The following is a 26,329-nucleotide window of genomic DNA, read 5'->3' as shown; positions in this document are numbered from 1 at the left end:
AAGGATGGTGCCGGATGGTGTTGTCGGCCCCCGTCTTTAGGGAAATAAATCTGAGAGATCTAGTAAGCTCCCTAAGGTAGCCCCTAAACTCCTCCCCCAATATGTCAGCGGTACTGTGAGCATCAGAGATGGGGTGAGCATTTCGAGCAGGGGCATGAGGTGTTAGCATCTGTGTGCTGGTCACAATCTCATGTGGGGTGAGATGGGGATCAGATCCTGGCTGATTGCGCATACTGGCCTGCCGCCTACTCCAAAGGCAATACCGGCTCTCTGTCCACACTAAGAAGAGCGCTCACATCCAAGCCTGCATCTCTGCGGCTTCTAACAACTCGGCCAAACTCTTTCAAATCTGCAAGGAGCTGGCCAATTCTGCCGCAGTCTCTACTTCTCCTGTCCCCTTCCAGGCCCTCTGCACGGCCCTGGCCTCGCATTTCATCTCTTAAACCCAGGACATCCTGTCCATCCACTCATCCTCTCCTCCTTCTTCCTCTACTTTCTCCTCTAACTCTGTCCCCCCTGTGACCACCTCTCCTCCCTCTTTCTCTTCCTTTCCTCTGTTCTCCCCTGAGGAGGTTTCTAGACAGAAGTCAGATCTATGAAAGTCTCATCAAAACAGGTTCTTCCCTATTCTTCCAAAACCATCACAGACCACATTGACACCCTCCCTCCTGCCTTGGCCGACTTCTGCAATCACTCCTTTGCCACCAGAGCCTTCCCTTCCCCTTCCCTGGCACTCTCTTGTGCACCTTCTTCTCAAGAAACCCTCAGCTGACCCCTCCTGCCCGGCTAACTATCCCCCGATCTCCATCACTCCTTTCCTGGGCAAACTTCTGGAAAAGCTGCCCATCTCCCAGCTAAAAGGGATAGTGCCATCAAAAATGTTATTGGCTCAAAATATATTTACAAAATATTCATTAAGAAAGTTGCTATGTAAACTTTTGAGCAAACAAGGCTCAAAGTCACAGATTTAAAGCACTAGGAGGCATCCATTTTGTGAAATGGATGATCCTCGTGTGCTTGTTAATTTCTGCCCTTGCAGCACTAATGAAGCAAAAGCCAGCTAGCTCTAATACACAAAAGCTACCAGCACGTGGCTTTTGCTTCATTATTGCCAGAGAGCCGAGATTAACACAACCTGCTGCTGGTAAATGCTTAAAATTTCTTTTTTAAAAGCACTGGAAAATAAATGCTGCAGTGAAACATATTTATGTTTGCTGTGGCTTCACCCGGGTCGGGGGTTCCCAGGAGACTTAAAGCTGAAGCCACAGCAAACCTAAATACAACGCTGTTGTATTTAAAAATCCTGCGGTTTTCTTTCTACGTTTCTCGGGCTCTGGGAAAACTGCAGCATATTTAAATACAACAATGCTGTATTGCTGACTGCAGCAGCTTTCATTTTGAGACTCCTGGGTTTCCCCGACCCGGGGGAGCCCAGGAGATTCAAAGCAAAAGCTGCTGCAGTCAGAAATACAACGTTGTTGTATTTGTAAATGCTGCAGTATTCGTAGAAAGAAAACCACAGCATTTACAAATACAACTATGTTGTATTTCTGACTGCGGCGGCTTTCGCTTTGAGTCTCCTGGACTCACCTGACCCTGTTTTTTTCAACCACGGCAATCACAAATAAAACAGCGTTGTATTTATAATTGCTGCGCCTTTGCTTTTTGCCTTTCATTTTACGTGTTCTGTGCTTCCCTGGGCTTGGGGAGCACCGAAAACGTAAAGTGAAAGGGAAGGCAGCCTCCTCAGCTCATGCACAGCTCTGCTCTGGTTGCAGTAAGCAAAAGCTCCCAGTAGGGGGCTTTTGCTGCTTGTTTAATGCCACCAGGACAAAGCTTAACATGAGCCGAGGAGGCTGCCTGAAATGGCATAATGGATGCTCCCATGTAAACGCTTAGAGCCACGTTTGCTCAAAGGTTTACAAAGTAACTTACATTAAAATTCAGTTTAATGCATGTATTGGGATTATTGCCCATCTTTTGGGACAATAATATTTTTGAGCGCACTATTCCTTTAATCTTCACACTGTATCTGTTGGTTGTCTCCATGACATCAGTCTGGCTTCAGAGCAGCCAGAAGCACGGAAACTGCTCTCCTGAACATCTGTGAAGACCTTCTCTCTAACCTTGATTCAAATAACCCCTCTGTCCTCATCTTACTCGATCTCTCTTCTGCCTATGACACGGTCAACCATGCCCTCCTGGGTATCACAGATGAGGCCCTGGCCTGGCTGACCTCTTTAGTCTCCAACCAACCCTCACAGGTCCATCTTGGGCCCTTCCTTTCCTATATCTCACTCTCTACTTGTGGTGTTCCCCCAGGGGTCTAACCTCTCTCCCTGGATTTTCAACCAATACCTGGCACCTCTCGCTCACCGTATTGCCGCTCTCTGCTCCACATTTCAGTGCTATGTGGATGACACTCAACTTGGTTTCAGGCTCCCCTCTGCTACCTCTTCTCCCTCTCTCATTTCTGACTGTTGTCTGCAATCCAGGAATGGTGAGCCACCAATGATCTCTGCCTTAATGTCTCGGGAGGATAGCTCAGAGGCAACGTGCTTGTCTTGGAAGCAAGATGAAGCAGAGCAACACAGGTTCGATCCCTGGGTCCACACTTAGAAACCTCTGGGTATGAAGCGCGTTATAAAAAACCAATTACAATTACAATACCAGTAAAACGAGATCCTCCTCATCGCACACCTGCACCTTCCTTTCCTGTCACTCTCAGGATGGCCTGCCTTGGCCCTCTTCCTGCTCCCACCTGTGAGGCTAAGAACTTTGGGATCATCTTTGACTCCACACTACTTTTCTCCTCACATCTCCGACGTCTCTAAGAGGTCAAACTTCCAACTGCACCGCCTCAGAGGTATTCTTCCTTTCCTCACCTTCCCCCAGAAACTCGTGGGGCCTCATTAGGACCCAGGCGGTAAGGGGTTTACGGCGGCGTAAACAGCGCCGACCCTTACCGCCTGATTCCAAGGTCCCTTAGCGCCATGGAGGATTTAACACCTGCTTTTAGCAGGTGTTAAAATCCATGGCGCTAAGGGACCTTGTTGTTAATTACGCCACCGTAATTTACGGTGGCGTAATTAACACCTTCCTGACTCCCATTATGCCCTATGGGGCAAAAATGGGAATGGGGAAGGGTAAATGGGTTAATGGGGCCTTACCGCCCCGCCAACCTCGGAATGGGGCGGTAAGTCCGCCAACCACCATGGCGTAAACGTAGTTTAAGCCATGGTGGTAAAGGTACGACCGAGGCGGTAACTTACCGCCTGGGGCGTAATGAGGCCCATTGTCTCTAGAGCTCTGGCTCTCTCTAGGCTGGACTACTGCAACAGCCTCTTTCTAAATCTGCCTACTTCTACTCTCGGCCCTCTGCAAATCATCCAGAACAGGACTCCAAGACTTGCCCTTGTCCTCAAGCCCAGGGATTTATCTCTCCAGCATTGAAATCTCTTCATTGGCTCCCAGTGGCTGCAAGGATCAAGTTCAAGACCCTCTGCATTGTCCACAAGGCCTTCTGGGGCCTTGGTCTTCAATACCTCCAACTCTCTTCGGAAATATCTTCCTACTCGAGCTCTTCGCTCCTCGACCTCCAACTCCCTCAGGGTCAGTCGCTTCTCCAAGCAAAGAGTTGGTGGTAGATCTCTTTCTTTGGTTGGGGCCTCCCTCTGGAACAGCCTCCCTGCCTCTCTGAAACTTGAGCAGAACCATTTCTGGTTCCGGAAGCACCTCAAGACCTTCCTCTTTGCTTCTGCGTCTCTCTTCCTCTCCCCTGCTGATCTCCTGTCTGATACTGCACTGGTCACCTGGCTAGTCACTGAATTCGGGCCCAGGTCCCTTCCCGACAGGTGCACACCCGCACCGCCTCCTGGCAACCCTTGCCCTTGGGTCTGTATATGCAAGCTTACAGTCCCCTTACCTGCACTTATTGGACACCCGCTGTCTGCCCTTAACCCTTGCACTTGCCACCTGTTGACCGCACTACTTGTTAAATGTTTTTGATCCTGTGTACGGCACTTGCCCTTCCTCCCCCACCTTTGGCACTTGTCCCCTCCCCTCTCCCCTGCAATTGTGCAATCTCAATATCACTTGGACTAGTAAGATTGTTGTCTTTGTCCTCCCACTGTCCCCCTCACTTGCCTCGTCGCGCCTTGAAACACTTGTGTATAGGTACGTTATAAATGCCATATCATATCAGAGCAAAGAGAGGGAGTGGGAAGCAGCGGAGGCAGCTCTTCAAAAGCCTATCACATAATTTTGCAAAGGCGTCATTAAGCAGGCCCTTGTGGGGTTCCACTAGACCGTTGGCTTGGGGTGGTGTACAAAATAAAGCTTGTGTTTGATGCCTAATAGGGAAGTTATTTCTTTAAATAGTTCATTGAATACGCACAGGCTGTTGCCGGAACTTCATTTTTCGCACATTCCACAATGCGGGAAAACCTCATGCACGAGGAACTTAGCTACTGATTTAGCATCACAGTGAACACATAGTCATGCCTCAAGCCAACGGGAGAATGGACAAGCCACTACCATTACATAGCGATTGTTGGCGCACCTATTTTGCGTATCAATGTAGTCAATATGCAAATGCCGGAAAGGCCCAGAGGGGCAAGGTAAGGTTGCTTTGATATTTTTTAATGTATGCCCTGCAGTAAACTGCTGACATGTTACTCAATTAGCAATACATTCTGCTACATGTTCATGCAAATTTGGGATTAACCACTCTGCCTGGGGATCAGCTGCAATGCTTTCTTTCAATGTGTGTGCTGGGTGGTGCAGCTGATCAAGAGCCATCTTAAGTAAATCTGTAGGCATCACTGTCTTCCCTAAAATGTTTGGATGCCAAATTAAATCAGTGGGGGACAAGGAACATCCCTGCTTTTTCCATAATTCCTGTTCCTGTATGGATGCTATGCCCTGTAAATCGGTTATCTGCGTGATTTGTAGAGCGTTATTGCAGTCTGCTTACTGCACCTACTGCTGTGCCATGCATGTGAATATGGCTGTCTGATCTGTAACGTATGGCAGATAAGCTGCTTGTTTGGCCTCCATGTTTGCTGCTTCATTGTCACTGCTAGAACTGATGGTAACGGCAATACTTCTATCACTTGTGATAGCAAGTGTGCATTCTGCACCGGTGCCCCGTCACTTTTCTTGAAACCCCTCTTCTTCCATCTAGACAATCCAGAATATACCATGGAGGTAACATAACCTGAATCAGAGTAGACAATGGCGCAGCAGCCCTTACCCATCTCTACTGCTGATATAAATGATATAAATGCCACAAGTTCAGCTGCTTGCACTGAATAATTTGATGGTAAACTCATCTGTGCTACCACCTCAAAATCCTCCACCTCAAAGCGCAACACTTCTGACCCGTGTGGCAACATCCTGTCTGCTGATCAATCGTCGATGAACCATCAACAAAGAATATCTCTCCCTCCTCTAGTGCTTCTTCTCTCACTGCTTGCTGACCCTGTAGTGCCTCCTAAAACGTCATGCAATCATGTACATCATCACCCTCCTGTACTGGCTGGGTGACCAAAGTCACAGGGTTGACAACGTGGCACCTCACAATATGAATTGCTGGGTTTCAAAAGTATAACCTTATATCCTGACCCTCATTGGTTAGTGAGGGTAGACATGAATTTTTCCAGAATTGCAAGTACTGCATGCTATACAAAGAGCGTCACTTGACAACCCATCATTATGGCAGATGCTTTTTCAATTGTGAAAGCTGCTGCATCTAAAATACCACTTTAATAAGTCAGAGGCGTGTGTCTTTTGGGATTTTTCTGGGTGGGGACAGCTGTCATCCCTTCCCTGTTAGAATGGGAGAACAGGAACAATTTTTTGTGATGGGACCTTTTACCTTCTGTGCTGCTTTGTGCCCCTGAAGTTATGGTTTAGTGTGACTGGAGAAGTCAAAGATCCAGGACAGATAGTAATTGCAAAAGCCAGCAAACTGCTGCATTTCTTTCACTGTGCTTGGCTGGCAGTGTATTCCGTATCCTTGCTGCCCTTTCAGATGTTAATCTTCTCCCTTCTAATGACAACATATGCCCTAGGTGAACTACCTCTTTCTGGCAATATTGTAGCTTTTCTCTGTCCATCTTGTACCCTTTGTCTGCCAATAATGTTAATAGTGTTCTTGAATCCTCCGTGCACTGTTCCTCTGTGGCGCTGCACACCAGGAGGTCATCCACGTATATTATCACTGCGCTCTCTGTCTGTAAATTTCCCATACCTGCCTGTAATACTCTATTAAATATGCTTGAGGCCTCGCAGTACCTATGTGGAAGTCTGGTGAGTAAGTAAACGCAGTGAGGTCACGGGAATCTGGGTGTAATGGTGTCGAAAAGAATGCATTGTTACGGTCAATCACTCTGAAGCATTTTGTCTCTGTGGGTATATTACCCAAGATCATGGCTGGATTTGGTACCAGTGGAAATTCCACCTACATGATGTTGTTCAGTGGGCGGAGATCCTGCACCATCCTCCAAGACCTCCCTTTCGCTTTTTTCACATTATACACAGCCGTAAATACTATATTATGCCCTGTTGCCATAATGCTACAATGGTGTCATATATCCCTTCATCCGCCTCCCTGGACAAAGAGTGCTTCCTGACCTGGAGCAACACAGCCCCTTCAGTTTGATGCATAATGTCCCTATCCCCTTCAGCATTCCTACATCATGGGGCCTGCTGGTTCAAATCTCAGCAGGTACCTTCTGCAAATCTTACTGCAGATGGGTTGGCATTTCCCTCGAGGGACCTCTGTATGCTATACACACAAGTGACATGGTAAGCTAATCTCAAACACCATCTCTTATATGGTCTCATCATCAAAAAGTTGTTAATCGGTCAAGTCAGTCAAGCGTTGGTTGGGGTAAATACACTGGACAGTGCGCCATTCAATACCATCCTCATCTACCACCTGTAAGATTACCTTTTCCTTTTGTGTTATTACCACATCTAGGTGTATTTTGGTAATAGTTCCTGGTACCACTTCCTTGTGCGCCTCTGGTCTGAACAAAAGTTCTGTGGGCAATTGGACTGTGTGGTCTCTTATGCTAGGTGCCCATCCTAGCAGCCCACAAGAATGTTGTGCCGCCTATGCTCACCACCACATGTGGTTCCTCTTCCGAGTCTGCAGTTACTGATAAGATTGGGCATGCCAGGGCCTTCTGTAGGGTGTCCTATTGTGTGTTTGTTAGTGCCAGGATTTCCCACCCAACACTACTGCTACCGTATAGTGTGGTATTGTGCCTTGGGGTAACAAGTTGGTGTCCCATTACTGGTTGGTTGTCTATGCTTCTGTATGTACCTGTGATTTTGCCTGGAGAGGATTCAGCACCTGATATTGCTGTGGGGGCACCGCCAGAGGGCAGGAGGAATGGTGACTGTGAGTCTGGTTGTGCGGTTGACACTGGTTTGTGCTGCTGGGGCATCGTTGGTGCATTCTGAGCACTCTGGATAACTGTGGGTTGCTGTGGTGGCATGGTCTAAATTATCTGGAAAAAGGTGTCGCGCAATGGCAGTGCTTTATGCTGCAGCATACTCTGAAGGTTCTGGGGAAATGTGTATTGTATGGGCTGAGTTTGCTGCTATGTTTGTGAGTACTAAGGAATGTTGTGGTAGAACAAGGTGCCATCACCTCTATACTGTGTTTGATTTCTGCTGCTACATGCCCTTGCAAAGTTCCCTATTCCTCCATAACCCAACTCAGCCCTCCGTATTGCAGCCTCGCTCCACCATACCCAAAAACCCTTCCTCTTTGGAACTCCCCTCGTGTTCTCAGAAAATACCCCCCTTGCGGTACAATCCTCCCTTGTGAGGCAAACCCTCCTTGTGGGGCGAAAACTCCCTGTGGGTCGAAGGTGCCTTATAGTGCAAAATTCCATGCTGTACCAAACCTTGTGGTATAAATCCCCCTTGGGGCACGGGTCCCCCTTGTGGAAGGGCAGTTAGGAAAGCTCCTTCCATGATGATTTTCTTCCATACTAATTTTTCCTCTGCCTTTTGAGAATCGTCTGTCTTCTTTCTATCCCTATTCTGTTTTGCCTTGCAGTGATGTACTATGATGTACTCTGTTCATCTGTATCTCTGACCATTCCTTATTCTCTATCCCCATTACCTTCAGTAGATCAGCCTGTACTTCTGCTGGTAGGCCTTTTACTAGAATGTGGTAAAAAACAGGTATGTTAGTTTCCCATGTCTGTCGTGTTTCTAAACGGCACTTCTCTTTAATCTGTTGAATGTAGTGTGCGGGGTGCTCATCTGTACCCATTGTGCGACCGAGGATGGACTGCATGATTGTCGAATCTGGGTACATCTCCCTTAGTGCCTTACATACATTTTTCCTGCAGTTACTGAATGGCACACAGTCATGTGCATCACTGTTTATTGTCACCGCTCATACCCCGTCTTCTGCCATAAGTCATTGACTTATTCCCCCAGTATGGTGGCGAACAAACTCTTCATGTCACTTACTGCCAGAATTATTCCTGAAGTTTGTTTTTCCATGGCATAAATCAATTTTCCAACACCCACGGCCAAGGATGATAAACTACTCATCTAATTCTCTTTGTCTATATTTGGCCAAAGTACATACTGGGTACCCTGCAACCGTTCTGTAATAGGAGAAACTGCATCTTCAATTCTTTAATCTCTCCTTTCTCCCTGGCCCCTTTGGTTGTAGCTACAGCTATGCGGGTTGGTCTTCTCCTAAGTCTCTCTGCCCATGACCTGTCATCCCATTCTTCCCCCTCTTCACGCGCCCATATTTCCCCCATTTCCTCCTCCTCCCTGGCCCAGCAATCTGAATCTTTTTCGAATTGCCCATGCAATGGAACATTTCTATCAACAACTGGTTTGCAGTCCAGCTTTATCTGCCCTGATCTCCATTAATTGGGGCATGGTCATACATTGCCTCCCCAACTCTTGCTCCCTTGCTGCGCTCACCTGTTCATCCTCCCCCTCTTTCAGCACCTCATCGATCTGTCTCTGTACGCTCGTCCCTACCTCTCTAACCAAGGTAGCACTAGCTGAGTCAATTGGTATACTCCTGCCGGTGTCCAGTCAACTGGTCGAAAAAAAACTGGTCGACTGCAATTTGGTCGACGCAATTTGGTCGAAAACCAAATGGTCGAATTTTTTTTTTTATTTATATATTTATTTTTCGGGTTTTCGTTTAATATAAAAAGGGGTTTTTAGAGAAAAAAAGGGGGTTGGGGGCGGACCCCCCCAAAAAAAAAAAAAAAAGGGTTAAAATAAAAAAATAAAAAAATTCAACCATTTGGTTTTCGATCAAATTGGTTCGACCATTTGTCTGGTCGACCAATTTTTTTCGACCAAATGACTGGCAACCCTCCTGCCATGTGTGGTAGTGGTTTTTACTGTATCTTTCTCTGTCATGGGGAAATCGGGAACTGGAATAACCCACAGTGGTGTTTAGAGGAAAGGACCCTGCTATGGGCAGAGCTGACGGTATCGTAGCACCTGCTGTGCTCACTGCAGTGACAGGGCAACGTGGAACAGGGTGCTCACACCCTCCTTCACCATTCCCCTCTTGTCCATTCCCCTCTTGTCCATTGGCACTGCCTCCTCATATAATTTCCACAATTCCACAACACCCTGTCTTTTTCTTCAACTTTTGCCCCTTTTATTTCACTGTGAGATAGGTATACTTATGCCCTATGTTATCCCGCTCGTGGGTACCCTTTCTGGTCTATGGTGTGAAACGTTTCCCTGTTGTGTCCCTTACCCACTCAGTGATATTTCAATATCTTGTTGTGGTGCTGCACGCTTATCTTGAACATGTGCTCCAGTTAAGTCAACATAGTGCTGACGTGTACTTCCCACTGGCCCCCTTTAAACACTTTCAGCAGTGCCCAGTACCCACTTGCTTGGCATTTTCCCCTCTCATGAATGCTAATGCAATAAAATTCAAATACATTTGCAACCCCAAAGGTCAATTTAAATCTCCCCAATTTCACAATGTGAATTGTCAACTGTTTTTTTCTAGACGTTTTAACACACACCAGTTCCTCACTTCCTCAAACCCACAGAACACATACTTTTACACATTCCTCATATACGCACGAATCCCATCAACCTACAATCACACATACTTTATCAAAAATGTCTCGGGTGGATAGCTCAGCGGCAATGTGCTTGTCTTGGAAGCAAGATGACACGGAGCAACACGGGTTCGATCCCCGGGTCTGCGCTTAGAAACACCTGGGTATTAAGCGTGTTATAAATAACCTATCATATCATATCACCAAATCAAAAATACACCAAAAAACACAACCATTCCAACCTCACCCAATCCTATGCTTAACACAACATACAGTTCCTGTCCTCTAATCTTACAAATTTAAAACACACCCCTACCCACAACAATACACTTCTAGATACCACAATTATTTCTTCTTATCCTTCACAAACAGAAAAAATTCGTTGTGCGCAGCATGGTGGCTATTTATCAAAAAGATTACTCCACATCAATATGTCAACACTTTTCTACTCTTGACGTCATCTTTCCTCTCAACGAAGGAGATCGTTTCCCTAATCCGCATGCACTACTATGCTACAATACTACACTACTTCTGATGTCATCACCAAATCCTCATAAACCACTGCGCCGCACCGTCCCTCTTCACCTCTTTGCCAATACGCATGCACTAATACATGACACAGCCTTTCCCCAACTGCAGGACGGTTCCTGCACTAATTGCACTACTCAATAAATAGAGAAAAGGGGCGAATGTACAAAATAAAATACCATGCTGCGCCTTGTGATTTCATGCGAGGGTGCACTCAAGTGTTTGGCGATACTCCAACTCCCGTGACGCTGGACCTCTCCCAAATACATGCACCACCCGGGGCAGGCAGCCATGCCCAAGGGATCAGGAAGACCTTTTGGGAACTCAGCCTCCGCTATACCTCCTTTTTTGTGTGCACTGGAAGTGGTCTCTGTGGCCTGGCTCGTCCTCCATGGGCGTGCGGCAGAGAGTCCCAAGCCCATCGGGTGCTAGAAAATCTCGCTGGGGCCTCCAAAAAGCAGGGAAAAAACTATCTACAAAAACTCAAAAAGGAGTGCACCAGATGCAGGGGAAAAAAACAAAATGTATTCACACATCACGGCGGGGAAGATGAACAGAACAAGCCACCTTTGCCCTGCCACTTGCGGGCTCAACATTCTTTGTAGCCACAAACAAGGAATTAACATATCACAGTAAAAATGCAACAAAAACACCACCCACCCAACATGGACACAACCCCCATGATCAGCCCAAAACAATGCACCAATCCCATCTTGGGAAAGCAGTTTGATAAAGGGCTTCATTTTAATTGGACCATGCCACCTCAGACAATTGGGGCCACAGCGTCCCCTCGAGCTGGACCTATAAGTAATGAGCCAACATGGCACACACCTACTCTGTTCATTTCCCATTTCCACCATCCTCGCCTGCTCACTATGTAACTGCCTATCTTGTTACATATTGCCAGTCCTGGTACACTAAATCCTAGTACCCTTCCTCCAATGAATGGCCTTCTAGAAAAAAACATGACTGGGCCCACAGCTGAAAACTGCTCCTGGACCATAATGTTTTGCTAATTTCTCCATATTATTCAGCACATCTCATATTGTGGCTGCATGAGAACCTTTGCTGCGGCCTTCACAAATATTATGTATTCTTTCTCAATCTGATGAGGCAACACTTGTTGTCTGGGACCAGGCCTTCGTCCCTTAAGTAATGTTTTCCTTGCAATAAAGAGCTGGCAATTACCTCACACTTCTCCCACCTGCCCTTGAGCTCTCTGCCTGTTTGCAGGACAACAACAAGATGAAATTCAATCTATGTTATGTTATGTTAGGTAAACTTTATAAAGCGCATGTACGCCCAAGGGCATCTTGGCGCTGTTGCATGAGTCAGGTGAACTTTAAACATAACAGAGTCTGACCATATTAAAACAAAGTCGTTTTCAGTAATCTGTGGAAGGCGAGATGATCCATAGTTCCCCGTAGGGCCAGGGGGAGATCATTCCAGGCCCTCGCGGCCACCACAGAGAAGGCCTGCCCCCCTTACAAGACAGACAGTAACAAGGAACTTAGTTAGCAACAGGAAGCTAGTGGAGTTTCTTTAACAGAGGGGACATGCGAGATCCAAAAGGGGGGCAAAGTATGGATCTAGCAGCCACGTTCTGCAGTACTTTGAGCCTGTTAATCAGATAACGCGGTTGTGCCAGACAAAGAGAGATGCAATATTCGAGAGTGCTCAAAACCAGAGCAGCCACCACCGGGGCCTGACACTCGACGGAAATAAAGGGCAAGACCTTCCACAGAATGTAAAGCTTGAAGTGACCAGCCCTGCACACAGCAGACACCTGGTCGTCCAGGGCAAGGGAGGCAGAGATTTTTACCCCCATATTCCTAACCGATTGGACTGGACTGGGCAGGGGGCCAAGACTGTTTGGCGAAAATATTGAGGTCCAGAATAAATGGGGAGCTGTAGTACCCACAACCAGGACCTCGGTCTTACTGCTGTTTAGCTTCAGCCGGTTTCTCATCTTCTACATTCCTAAATCCTCAAGACAATTCCTCAGCCGAATAGCTGTGTTGGCTTGAGAGAGGTCAAGATGGACAAGGATCTGGGTATCGTCCGCGTAGGAATAATAGCGGAACCCATGCACCCGAATGAGAAGCGGAGAGGTCTAATATAGATATTAAACAAGATGGGAGACAATGCTGATCCCTGGGGAACACCACAGAGAAGTGAAACCAGAGAGAACTTGGCCAGACAGGCCAGCGTCTGAGAGACGGGAGATCAAGATGGAGTGATCAACCATGTCGAAAGCAGCCCAAAGATCTAATAAGAGGACTGCTCTGACACCACCCTTATCTACCAGGCGCGCCAAATCGTCCAGTAACGAGTTCAGGACAGATTCAGTGCCTCTCCCTGGCCTGAGCTCTGACTGGAATGAGTCAAAATATTGAGAGAACTCCAAAAAACTAGACAAGAGGGGGGACACCAGTGCTTCCATCACCTTCATAAGGAAAGGGAGGAGAGAGATAGGTTGGTAACTGGACAATACATTCAGATCAAGGGAGGGCTTCTTTAGAAGTGGAACCACCAAAGCATGCTTGAGTAGTGGTGGAATCACTCCACTAGAAAATGAAGCATTAACAGCAGTGGTGATATGTTCAATGAGGTCGCCAGATGCTTACTTTAAAAGAGCCAGAGGTATAGCATGGGTGGGGGAGGCAAACTTCAGTTTAGAAATAGCCAACAATACGTCAGAGTTAGAGAACAGGGGAAAAGAGGACCAGGAACCATTAGCCGGAGGGGGGTCAGCAACAACTGTATCTGCTGTCAACAGAGGCAGGCTATCCTTTATATGATCACGAATGGCAGACATTTTAGCCACAAACAATGCTGAAAGAGAGTCACATAGACCTTGTGAGGGTGGGACCGAAATGCGAGCTTTCTCGTGTGAGTATAATGATTGCACAAGGTCGAAAAGGGCTCTCAGCTAACAACTACGGCCTGATACACTATATCGGCAGCTAAGTGCCTCAACCAGAGGCCTATTCAAAATGGCAGGGCTCCTAGCATCCCTACAAGCACAAGGCACAATATGGCTGTGTCATGTTCTTCACACTGTGGTTTCTAAAACTACCAAAATCAAAAAATGCACATGCTCATCATCTGAGAAAATTCAACGCGGTGAGTGTTCCTGTGTGCTGTGCAGCGTCTGTCCAGCGTCTGTCCAGCTGTCATGAAACTCGAGGATGTAGTGTCATGAGCTGGGATGCAAGCAGGTTTGTCACACAATGTGCTGTATGTTTCCTATGAAGTATGATGCGTGCAGGAATGTGACGCCATCCACCAGGTATTTATGTAAACATGTCCTGCAGAGAAGAGGTGAAAGATATGTCATGCTGTGTGCTGCTGGGTCGTGCTCAGACGCAGGGCAATGTGCTACATGAAAAATAATGTGCCAAACCCTCTATGAAGGGCAGTGCAAGCAAGCAATTTAATGTTATGTGCCACAAGGCTGGTAAAAGCAAAAATATAATGCAACCACTGCCTGTGTTATGTGAAAAGCAAAAATGTACTACTGTGTGCGGTATTGTCACCTCTCGACTGTTACCCTAAACTTATGAGCCCTGCTACTGTCCTCGTGGCACATGGTCATTACGTCACTGCTGAGGTCCTGATGCCATGTTAGATGATCTTCCTCAGGCGCTACATGCACTCACGTGGGGGGTGATGCACCTGCATCTGAACAACGCCAAAAAAAGGAAGCCACCACAAATGCCATCCCTCTCTACACAGAGTGCATCACTATGTTATTTGAAGTGCCATATAAGAGCCAAAACTATTTTGTAGTTAACCAGCTGTATAATTCTCTACAATCCTTCACTACAATCCTAGAAAATGCCATAACCAATTTCTTGGAAAGCTAAATCTCTCCGACAAACGGCAGTGTGAATTTGAAGTGTGTTTTTGCGATGGTTTGACGCAAAGTAAAGCAGGAAATGGGCACACTTGCACGGCCATCCTGCAGCATTACACTAGAGAATATTGCTGATTCACTGATTTTCGCAAGCCCTGCAGGAACAGCACCTTTTCCTGCAGATCTCATGGCATGCAGAGAACATATTTTGCCTTCAATTTGCTAGTTGATTGATGCGGAAGCTCCGGAGTATGTTACCAAAAAATACCACTGTGAAAATGATCTGAATGCATCTGACAAACTACATAATAGTAGAATAGTCTTTTGAAGAGTATTACATTATACCAATGTATTGGCTTGTTTTTTGCAGGAGTTTATCGGGTCTTTTGGCATTACAGGTTTACCAGCATTCCAGTACTTCAAAGACTGTCAGAAGGTACATTATTTTTAAACATGTGCTGCATCCTTACAACCATATATTCAGTCATACTACAGCACTATTTCAAATTGTCAATTTAAATGTTAGGTAGTTTAAAGGTATACCTTTGTTGAAATAATTATTGTGAATTAGTGTTGTATTGTTAGTTAAGGTTTATTTGTAGAACATTGGACTATTTGTATTATTGAAATACTTTACGTAGAAAACTGTACTTTAAGATTGATAATCCAAAACTTTGTAGAGTTTGCATTTCTTTTACCTTTGAACTGAGTGATTGTACCTTAACATTGGCATTCATATCATTACTGTTTGCTAAACTTGCTTCTTCTGGTAGGTTTGTGTGTGTGTGCATGCGCGCACAAGCTCGTGTGTGTGTGTGTGTGTGTGTGTGCGCGCGCGCGTGTGCGCACGCTTGCTTGTGGTTATATCTCTTTATTGTTTTATTTTTTCAAGACTTAATAGGATAAACAAAAATGGCTTTTATGACAGATTGAAGGCATCACATATGGGGTATTTTATTCCATCATAATGTTATATACAGTATTTATATGCAGCAAGAAAATCAGAAAGTTGAGCTCGCATCATTTTGACATAACTTTAGCAAAAAATACCTCAATCCATAGATGACAAAAGGTAATACCTGAAAACTCTCGCCTCCGATTTCCTCAGAAGGAAATGACAATGAAGAATTTGGTAAATATTTTCTCTATCTTCTGATTTAAGATTCAGACTAATACACCTCTTCTTTGATGATACCACAGATAGCATATTATTAAATGAGACATAAAAGGGGTTTAGGCATTGACAAAAGTATTCAACGCCACGTGCAATCACTGTGCACAGGAAGCAAACTTCAGACACTCCCTGTGAGCCAGTGTACAGTCTTTTACAAAAACGGTATGAAAAAACACATGCTGTGGTAGTACATCTCTGTTGCCAGTTGCATCAATAACACCGTCCCCATAATTAACAGCATTATACAGTATCTACTGCAAAGTACACTGACAGACCTCAAGAAAAAGGACATGTAGGTGCCCACCTCGGCCCTCAAAAGAAACTGGGTGTGTGGAGTTATTTTTACGCTCAACAAAAATACAACAAGCTATCTGCCATACATGCAAAAATGTATCCTCTAAGGGGTGCCAGTAAACAATGTCTGCACCTCTTGCCTGTGGGCCCATATGAGATGTCATCATCCACTTTCCTGGACAAAAAGAAAGTGTGATAGGGCATCCTCCCACCTCTTGACAACAGGAAATGGGCACAGGTGCACGGCCATCTTGCAGCATTACACCAGAGAATATTGCTGATTCACTGATTTTCGCAAACCCTGTAGTAACAACACCTTTTCCTGCAGGTCTGGCATGCACAGAACATATTTTGCATTCAATTTGCTCGTCGATTGATTCTGAAGCTCCGGAGTATGTTACAAAATACCACAAAAGACATGAAAATCTGCATCTATTCAATGACGTCCTTGGTGTAATGTTGGCATTTAATTTACTGCTCTGCTCCGTTGTTGAAAAATGTGGCTTTAAACAGATGTTTGGTCTTGTTGATTCGGACCAGTAAATTCTGCTCTAATTTATGTCATCTTCAGTCAGTGGCGGCTGGTGTATTCTTTAACTGGAGAGGTGTAAATATTTGTCCCTGATATGGCAGAGCGACCAAGCATAGTGAGGGAGCCCACACAACTCAAGGGGTGTTCGGGGGGGGTTCTTTCCCCGAGAATTGTTTTTAAATAATCGGTGAAAATGGTGCATTTTAGAGTACACTTTTGAGAAAGATTGTGTAAAAAGCCCAACAGTTTGCAATTGGGATTTGTAGGGCAACTCGTGATAAAAATCCAATAGATGCAAGTCAACAACTGGGCACAGGAGCATTTCTCCAACACATTTTCATGGTGCCTTCTCCCACAATATGTGCCAGTATAAAATATTTTCACTCTGGCTGTGCCCCTACATTTACTTGGTGACTGCAACATTATACCCTCTTATTCCCAGCTAGTACCATGGGCCATTATCCCCGAACTTCCAGAACAGGTTATTATAGGGAGAGACTTTGCAGAATTTTCCACCCTTCTTCAAGAAACCCCTTTTCCACCCAGAGAATTTACACCACAAACTCGATGGCAATTTGATTTCTACTCCCAGACCTCCCCGGTATGGGAATGGACAGAAACAGACCGTCATAGAGACATTAATTGTATCAAAGTCCCTCTATCCCAGTTCATGGGCTACTCACAGGGTACAAAGGTTTGTATCCAGCCCCTACCAGCACAACCGAAAAGGAACTCCGTGGATATGCGAGAGTCCCTAGATAAAATGTTCACTTGTCCTCTCCAGAGCCCTCAGACTAGAGGACTTCAGAGAAGAACAAACTTATCCACCTCACATAGGGGAAGGGTATGTGAGAAACCAAAAGGTGTCTGACCCGCTAGTCCTCGGGGACTTGTCATCCAGGTGACCAGGACACTGCCATTGCTTTTGGATCCAGTTCCTGGGGGTGGACCAGTGCGGGAGGATCACCTGGGTGAGGGGTCTTCGTTGAGTTGGGGTGAGGCAGCCGAAGGCGAAACACGGTATTCTCCCCTTTTATGTTCATCCACCCCGTCCTATTTTGTAGAATATTCCAAGAGCCCATCTCTCCCTGCCCTTTTTCCAGAAACACTGGGCCGAAGAAAAAGGTGACAGAGTATCAAGACTAACTCTCATACATCATACTGAACATGTCCGTTAATCGGGTCAGGCGAAGTTAAGCACTTGACTTGAAGTTCCTAAACCTGATACCAATTAGCTCTCCTCACATGGATAACCTAAAGACACACTCTGAGCAAGGCGGAACACGAGTACGAGCAGGACTTCCGGGGCAAAGGCAAACCTACTGGAGCAGAGCAATGGACCAAGGGACAAGAGCAGTGGGTCAAAAACCCCAAGAGTTCTGTACTGGGAGTCGTTAACTCCAAAAGGCAGCAAAAGACACATAAAAAAGGCCAGATTCTGCAAGTGAAGACTGCATTGTGTTTCAAGGACACCAGTCACCCTCCCGGGTGAACGGCAGAGTTAGGGAAGCAAGGCCAAGCCTGTGGTACGAACCTTGACTCGTGAATGGGAAATCATAAAACCAAGAGAGAAACGCACACAGCTACTGAGTTGGCAGGCAACCTTAGAGACTTGTGTGTTAAAGAAAGTTTGAAGTGGCAACATTGTGTCGCAAGTGAAGGCTGCACGCGTGGGACGAGACGCGAAGAAAGGCAGACCTGTGAATTAACTTTTCAAGTAAGGACAGCTGTGAAATCAGCAACACTGAGTAACAGAGGGGTCGGTTGCAAAAGTGAAATACGGAAAATTAACCCAGAGACACGGGGAGAATAAAAAGTTTGAAAAGTGAACTTTGAGTCGAAGTGGTCCTGCGGAGGTCTGTAAAGAAAGCCATGCACATTTGAAAGTTTTCGACATACGAAAGCAGTCTGAGACCGACTGACGGAGACCTGAAGTGTAATAAACTTAGAGAAGGGAGCCCCCTTGCAAGCTAGCTGAACTGTGTTTGTGAAAAGGTCTGAGCCTGACAGAGGGGGACCAGCGTGAGGTCCGAGCCCGACAGAGGGGAGCCACGTGAACTGTGTTTGTGAAAACATCTGAGCCCAACAGAGGGGGACCGGCGTGAGGTCTGATCCTGAGAGAGGGACTCACGTGAACTGTGTTTGTGAAGGGGTCTGAGCTCGAGAGGGGGGGCCCAAGTGAACTGTGTTTTGAAGATGTCTTAGTCCAACAGAGGAGGACCTTCATGAACTTTTTTGATGAAACATTATTTGGAAGTGGAAAGAGAGGCTTAAACGTGGAAGGACTGGCAGGCCTCGATCCACGGATTGGAACTGTTTATGGTACTGAGAACTCGAGCCAGAGTGTGTCAACCTATCTACAAGGACTGCCTTACTCCATGTGGTCTAACGTGGAGCGGAGAGCTGAATCAGCTACCTTTATTAATTTGAACACTGATTTTTCCTTTGCATACATTTTCCCCTTTTATACACTTTTTGTACAAGAGATAGGGCACACATTAGGTTTTGTTAGCATAGGCCATTTTGATTTGACAGGTTCTACTATGACTGTTTTGTTTATCGTTTGATGGTCAAGACTACTCCCATCTTAGTTATGGGGCAGAGTAGGTATTTTCCAGACCCAGAAACTTCAATAAAGGTTTTTACAAATTGTACCTAGTGTGTCAGTGCAATACTGGTGATACCAGGTCTCCCCTACACTACTCACAAAAGAAAACGGAAAAAATAGACTGTGTGGTGTCCCTTAATTCTTAAAGTGGAGAGGAGGAGCCATCAGCCAATATTACAAGAACAAGTTAAAACCTATTTTTTGGGACTGGACATCCACAGAAATTATAATGTCTTAGCCATTTTTGTGGGCTGGCTTCAGCTGTATCACTGTACGCGCTGCTTGTTGTTATCTCCGTTGTTGCACCTGTGGTTAGTCTATCATGTGGGTAGCCTATGTTCAACTCATCTCTGTCTCGGAATGGTCGATTTACAAATATGCATGTCCCAACTTGCGCTCAGATAAGCGGCCCAAAATGTTTGACTATTTAATGCAGATTCTGCACTTGTCTATGTGAAATATATCGGCTGACGCTTTATGCACACTTCACTCTCATAGTAGACCCATTGTGTCGTTGAGTGACCTGTGTGTGGTGACTTGATAACTGGCTTTAATTCTCTGGAAGGCACATGTGGCTAAATGCACACACACATCATGTATTGTAGGAATCTCTGATACAACCACATCAGTTGCTTCACTGCTGTGGGATTATGTCTGCAAGTGTCTATGTATGCAGTCTGTGTGGAGACCAATGCTGTTGGATTCACAGCAGTGGGTTTATCCCTTCACACAGTTCAGTATATCGTGCTTGCTTTGTGGCACCAGCAGGCAGGAATCCTGGTTGCTGGGTGTATATAAATCAGGCCGCAGGCCTGGTCACAATAAGAGGATCGCCGGGGAGCGTCCTCCTTTCTCCCGGTCCACTGCATGCCTACCAGGCTCCGGGAGCTGTGCACACTTCATGTCATGGGATATCGTGAGGCATGTTCCTCACATATCTCCTTTTGTCGATGAGCTTGGTCCTACTCCATGACGGAATCTCTGTATTTGGTTTGTCTTCTCTTTCTCAATGGGGTTGACTCTCACAGGGTGAGGTTCTGGGTGGCACAGATTCAGCCTCCGGTGCCTCTTCTCGATACTGTGATCCAGGGGTCCTCTATCAGTGTTGTTCTCCTACTTCAGGTGTGATATCCTTCTGGTGACCACTGTCGCAACCCTCATACTCCATGTTCTCTGTCTCTATAATTTCAGTACCTTTGCAGAGATCCTGATATTCTGTTGGACCCTTTGTTCCTGTGGATACTCTCTTCTCAGGCGGATTTCTTGTGAACACGGTCACTCTATCCAAGTATCATCTTTTTCCTTCAACGGTGTAAATGTGGTTGGTGCCTCTATTGGCTGGTTGTTCTTGGACCCTGTTACCATGTCTTTGTGAGGTAGTTTTATCTTTACATCGCCCACTTCAACTTCTGCCGAATGTACTGCTCTGCGCATGTCGCTCTGTGCTTTCATTTGATCCTTGTTTTTCTGGATTCTCCAGACCACTTATCTCTTGACGATGGCCTCATCATGCCTCACTTTATGTAGCTAGTGCGGTACTAGCATAGATGCCGCCCTCCTCCCTCTCAGCATTTGGAAAGGTGACACTCCTGTGACCGCGTTGGGGGTCAGGAGGTGAGCAGCTACGGCTTCTTTAACAGTTTTGTGAAGATCCATTACTGCTGTGCAGGTTAGCTGTAAGGCTCTACTAATCCATTGGCTTGTGGGTGGTAGAGATTGGCCGGCAACTGTCTAATGTTGTGCTTCCTCAGAAATCCTTCCATGTCCCTCGAAACCAGTTGAACACTGTTGTCCGTGACTATTTCCTTGGGTAAGCCTTCTCCCTGGAACACAGAATTTAACACTTCAATCACGGTGGAAGTGGTGATGTTTGATACAAATTTTACCTCAAACCATTTGGACAAGTAATCTACTAGTACTACCCATACTTGTCGTCCGGTAACAGCTCGTCCAATGGACCAAAGAAATCCAATCAGATTTTATGCCATATCCCCGAGAGGATCTCGGTGGGAATCATGGGTGCTTGTCCCACTTTGAGCCTTTTGTCGCTGTTCGCACACTTGTGGCACCTCTCAATCATGATCCTGATATCTTGGTCCATGCCTGGCCACCAGTACGCTCCCGCACCCTCCGACTGGTCATGTTGCCGCTGAGGTGTCCTGGGTGTGCCCTGCACAATATCACTTTGCGCATTCCCCTGGGAGGTATTATCTGATCGCCTCTCATTCTGAGACCATCCACTTCAAATATTTCTTCATTAACTTTCCAATACGGGCGCAGACCTTCTGGAAGTGTCCTCTCATTGGGCCAGCCATTGTGGGCCCAATTGGCCACCTTACTCAGGGACTCGTCTTTTTCTAGTTCCCCCTGCCAGTGGATGCCACAAAACATTCCTCCTGAGAGAATGTGGAGCTCGAAAAGCTACTTTTCCTGCCCCTTGGCTCGCCAGAAACTTTTTCACAGGATTTCGTCATGTTGATTCAAAAGAACCTTGGTTGGTCTAAGGTGAATACGTTGTATACATGTTTGGAACTATCAGAACGAAGCGTTATGATATGAATGGGCTTGATTAAGCCACCAGATTTCCTTAAATGTTCCTCGTACATCACTTCAACCATTCTGACTTCCTTTATACTTTCTCTACAGCTTGCCTTCCCGCTTCTGATTTTGACCAGCTATCTGCCAAATATGCTTCTTCTTCTTATCACGGCCTTCCTCTCTTCTCTGGATCATCTTTACCCCGCTTGTCCCTTCAAAACTTCCTATAAGCCTCTTCACCCTTGGCTCTCCCAGTGGTGGAGTGGCTTACAGCAAAGCCTGGAGAGTTGCCAGTGGGTATCTATACCAGGGGCCTCTTTTCTGAGAGTATGTATAATTTTTCAAATTGCTGCATGCAGCATGTTGCTGCATATCATCATTAAGATGATATTTATCGCTTCCATATTATAATATGGGGCCCCTTTAACAAAATAATACAGGGCCTCTTGCTTCCAGTCCACTCCTGGGCTCCCCCCTAAACTTTGTATGCTTCTCTCGGGCCTTCGCCACACTGAGCAAAGATGGAACAAAATCCCAACAGTTACTGTCTCTCCTACACTCATCCTTTGATTCTGCCTTGTTTGCTGCTCAAAAAACTCTACTGTTCAAATCTTACTTTTTCTCTTTCCTCCCATCCTCGTCGCCTTTCTTAGGTTTCTAAATCGACTTCTTTCCCCTCCTTCAATTGACCCAAATTGGAACTCCCCTCTTTCTCCTTCAGTCTTTTCTACTTTTTTTCACTGTCAAGATTCTTCTACGGGCCTATCTTCAATCCTCCCCCTCCCACGCTATTTCTGTGTCTACCCCTTCTGCTCAACCCTATACGCTTTCTTCCTTTTCTCTACTCACTGATACTGGTGCAGCTAATTTCATTGTTAGAGCATACCTTTCTGCTTCACCCTTAGGCCCTATTCCGTCTTTTATTATTCCTGTCTCTTCCATATCTTACTACTCTTTTTAAAACCTCTACCTCTTTGACCCATTCTTCTTTCAGACATGCATCAATCATTCTTCTGATCCTCAAATAACCTTCTTATGACTCAGGCTCTTCTGCAACCTATTGACCTTTTTCTCGCCATCCTTATCTTTTCAAAGTTCTAGAACAAATTATCTACTTTCAGATTTCTACATTTTTAGATCACAACTCTTTACTCTCTCCCTCATATCTGGGTTTCATCCACTTCATTCCACTGAGACTGCCCTACTAGCTGTCACTGATTCCCTTCTTTCCGTTCGTCACTTTAAACTCTCTTCTATTCTTAGTCTTCTCAATCTCCCTGCTACTTTTGACATGGAGGATCATCCTCTTCTTCTTTCTTCTCTCTCCCCTCCACTGGTATACCCTCCACTCGTAGCCCTGGTTCTTTTCTAAATGGGTTTTGCTACTTTCTGTCTGACCGCTACTTCTCTGTTTCCTGGAATGCTAACATTTCCTCTCCTGCTCCTCTCCATCGCAGTGTCCCCCAAGGCTCGGTCCTTGGGCCTCTTCTCTTCTCTCTCTACACTGACCCTCTTGTAGAAATTATTAAGCCCTTTGTCCTCTCTTGCCACTTTTATACAGATGACATCTTCCGCTCTCTTTCCTCCTTCACTGATGCTATCCACACCAATATCTCGGCTTTTTAAGCCGTTCAATCATGGATGTACTCCTGTTTTCTTTATTTGAATCCGTCTAAAACAGAAATTAATTTCTTCACTTCTCTTCGTTCATCCCCTTACCTCCTTCTTGCATCTACATGTCCCCTTGTGCTCAGGATTTGGGGGTCACTTTTGACTCTTTGTTTTGTACTCTTCCCACATTTCCAAGACTGCTTGGTCCTACTTTTTTCAGCTTTTTAATATCATTCTACGTTATCATTTCATCCCAGAACATTTCTTATCTCCTCCTTGGTTCTTTCAAGATTACACTACTCCTGCTCTACTCTTCTTATCTGTCTTCGTGCCTACTGCCTTGCTCCCTTGTGCTCAATCTAGACCTCTTCTATCCATATTCCAATGCCCTACACTCTATTCATTGGCTAGTCTTTATGTCTCGCCTGTTCCACTTCTTGTGCGTCTTCAAATGCACCTACTCTCTACAATCCCAATCTCACTTTCTTGTTCCTACCCCTAAACCTCCTTGTGTGGCCTCACATTTTGGTTCTTTCTGCCTTCTTGCCCCCAAATACTGTAACTCATTAACTCTTCCTGTTCACTGTACTTCTCTCTATTCTTTTTGCTACTTGCTTAAAGCTCATCTGCTGGCGTCATCATAATTGTTGCCTGTAATATGATATAATATGGCATTTATAATGTGCCTTTACACAAGTGTTTCTAGGCGTGACAAGACAAGGAGGGGGAAACAAAGGGAGGACAAAACAACCATCTTACTAGGCCTGTGTCGTTCAGATTGTGAGGGAAGGGGATAAGTGCCAGGGGGGAGGGGAAGTGAGACGAGCAGGTAACTCATAAGTGCAGCCAGCGAATGGCTCATAAGTGCAAAGAGAAGGGACTGTAGGATTGCAGGTACAGACCCTTAAGTGCAGGGGAAGCCCAGAGGCAGTGCGAGGGCAGCTGGACATGCAGGAGCCTGGGCCCGAGTTTAGAGGGTATCCAGGTGGCCAGTGCGTGGAGCCATCAGGTACCTCAGTAGGGGAAAGGAAGAGCGGAAGCGAAAAGGAAGGTCTTGCGTTGCTTCCGGTACCAGAGGTGGTTCTGCTTAAGTTTGAGATATGCTATGATATATTTTATTTATAGCACCTCTATACACAAGTGTTTCAAGGAGCAACAAAGTAAGCGGGGGACAAGGGAGGACAAGACAACAATCTTACTAGGCCAAGTGACATTGAGATTGCGCAAGTGCAGGGGAGAGGGAAGGGGGAGGAGGAGAAGTGCAAGACATAGGAGAAGTCAAACAAGTAGTGCAGCCAACAAGTGGCAGTGCAAGGGGGTTAAGTGCGGACAGCAAGGGTTAGGTAAGTGCAAGTAAGGGAGCTGTAGGGTTGCAGATGCAGCTCCAGTGCAGGGGTGCCAGAGGCAGTGCTGTGTGCAACTGTGAGTGCAGGGACCTGGGCCCATGATTCAGAGGGTTGCCAGGTAGACCAGTGCAATTTCAGACAGGAGATCAGCAGGGAAGAGGACGATGGAAGGCAGAAGCAATGAGGAAGGTCATGAGCTGCTTCTGGAACCACAGATGGTTCTGCTCAAGTTTCAGAGAGGCAGGGAGGCTGTTCCAGAGGGAGGCGCCGGCTGAAGAGAGAGATCTGTCCCCAGCTCGCTGCTTAGAAAAGCACCTGACTCTCAAGGAGTTAGAGGTGGAGGAGCGAAGAGCTCGCGAAGGAATATACTTCTGAAGAGAAAGTTGGAGATATATTGATCCCAGGCCCCAGAAGGCCTTGTGGACAATGCAAAAGGTCTTGAATGTGATCCTTGCAGCCATTGGGAGCCAATGGAGATATTTCAGTGCTGGAGAGATGCAAACCCTGGTCTTAAGTACAAGGACAAGTCTTGCTTTCCTGTTATGGATGAGTTGCAAAGGACGGAGAGTAGAGGAGGGTAGATTTAAAAAGAGGCTGTTGCAGTAGTGAAGCCTAGAGAGAACCAGGGCTCTAGAGAGCTTCTGGGGGAAGGAGAGGAAAGGAAGAACAACTCCGAGGAGGTGCAAGTTGTTAGTTTCACTTCTTAGAGACGTTGGAAATGTAAGGAGAGAAGGAGAGTGTGGAGTCAAAGATAACTCAGAGGTTCTTGGCCTCACATGTGGGAGGGGGAAGAGGGCTAAGGGAGGCCAGCCAGAGAGTGGAGGGAAAGAGGGGTGCATGTGTGCCGATGAGGAGGATCTCGGTCTTACTGGCATTCAGGCAGAGATCATTGGTAGCACACCACTTCTGGATTGCAGACACAGTCAGGGATGAGAGAAGGTGAAGAGGCGGCAGATGGGAGCCTGAAGGTGAGCTGGGTATCATCCGCATAGCACTGGAAGTTGGGGCAGAGAGCAGCAATGCGGTGGGCGAGAGGTGCCAGGTATTGGTTGAACAACCAGGGAGAAAGGTTAGACCCCTGGGGAACACCACAGGTGGAGAGAGAGATCGAGGAAAGGAAAGACCCAAGTTGGACCTGGGAGGGTCGGTCAGACAGGAAAGAGGTCAACTAGGCCAGAGCCTGATCAGTGATACCCAGGTTATCACGGAGTTGGTTGAGCAGAATGGCATGGTTGACCATGTAAAAGGCAGAGAAGAGGTCAAGTAGGAGGAGGACAGAGGGGAGATTAGAATCAAGGTTAGAGAGCACGTCTTCACAGATGTTCAGTAGAGCAGTTTCTGTGCTTCTGGCTGCTCTGAAGCCAGACTGATGATCATGGAGATAACCAACGGCTTCAGCGTGAAAAATTTAGCTGCGAGATGGCCAGCTTTTCCAGGAGATTGCCCAGGAAAGGAATGATAGAGATTGGGCGATAATTACCCAAAAGGGAGAGATCGGCTAAGGGTTTCTTGAGAAGAAGGTGCACAAGAGAGTGCTTTAGGGGGAGGCGAAAAAGTAGTTGCAAAAGTCAGCCAAGGCTGGAGTAAGGATGTCAATGTGGTCCTTGATGTTTTTGGAAGAACAGGGAAGAACCTGTTTTGCTGTTTTGATGAGGTTTTCATAGATCGGAATTGTCTAGACAACTCATCAGGGGAGAAAAGAGAAAAGGCAGAGAAGGTGGGGGGGGTGCAGGATGGGCTGAGGAAGAGGA

General features: G+C 46.3%; 1 protein-coding gene across 1 annotated transcript in view; it reads left to right on the top strand.

The window, feature by feature from the left end:
- The window catches only part of LOC138516039 (thioredoxin-like), a 180,561-nt gene that overhangs the window by 130,170 nt on the left and 24,062 nt on the right, over positions 1-26,329 (top strand). Inside the window, exon 4 of the mRNA XM_069630846.1 lies at positions 14,846-14,911. Coding sequence (XP_069486947.1) covers positions 14,846-14,911 — 66 coding nt within the window. The remainder of the gene's footprint in view (positions 1-14,845; positions 14,912-26,329) is intronic.

The sequence above is a fragment of the Ambystoma mexicanum genome, chromosome 6q (assembly GCF_040938575.1).
Source record: "Ambystoma mexicanum isolate Mex_15411 chromosome 6q, UKY_AmexF1_1, whole genome shotgun sequence".
NCBI classification, from domain to species: domain Eukaryota; kingdom Metazoa; phylum Chordata; class Amphibia; order Caudata; family Ambystomatidae; genus Ambystoma; species Ambystoma mexicanum.
This window is presented reverse-complemented; position numbering and strand designations above follow the sequence as displayed.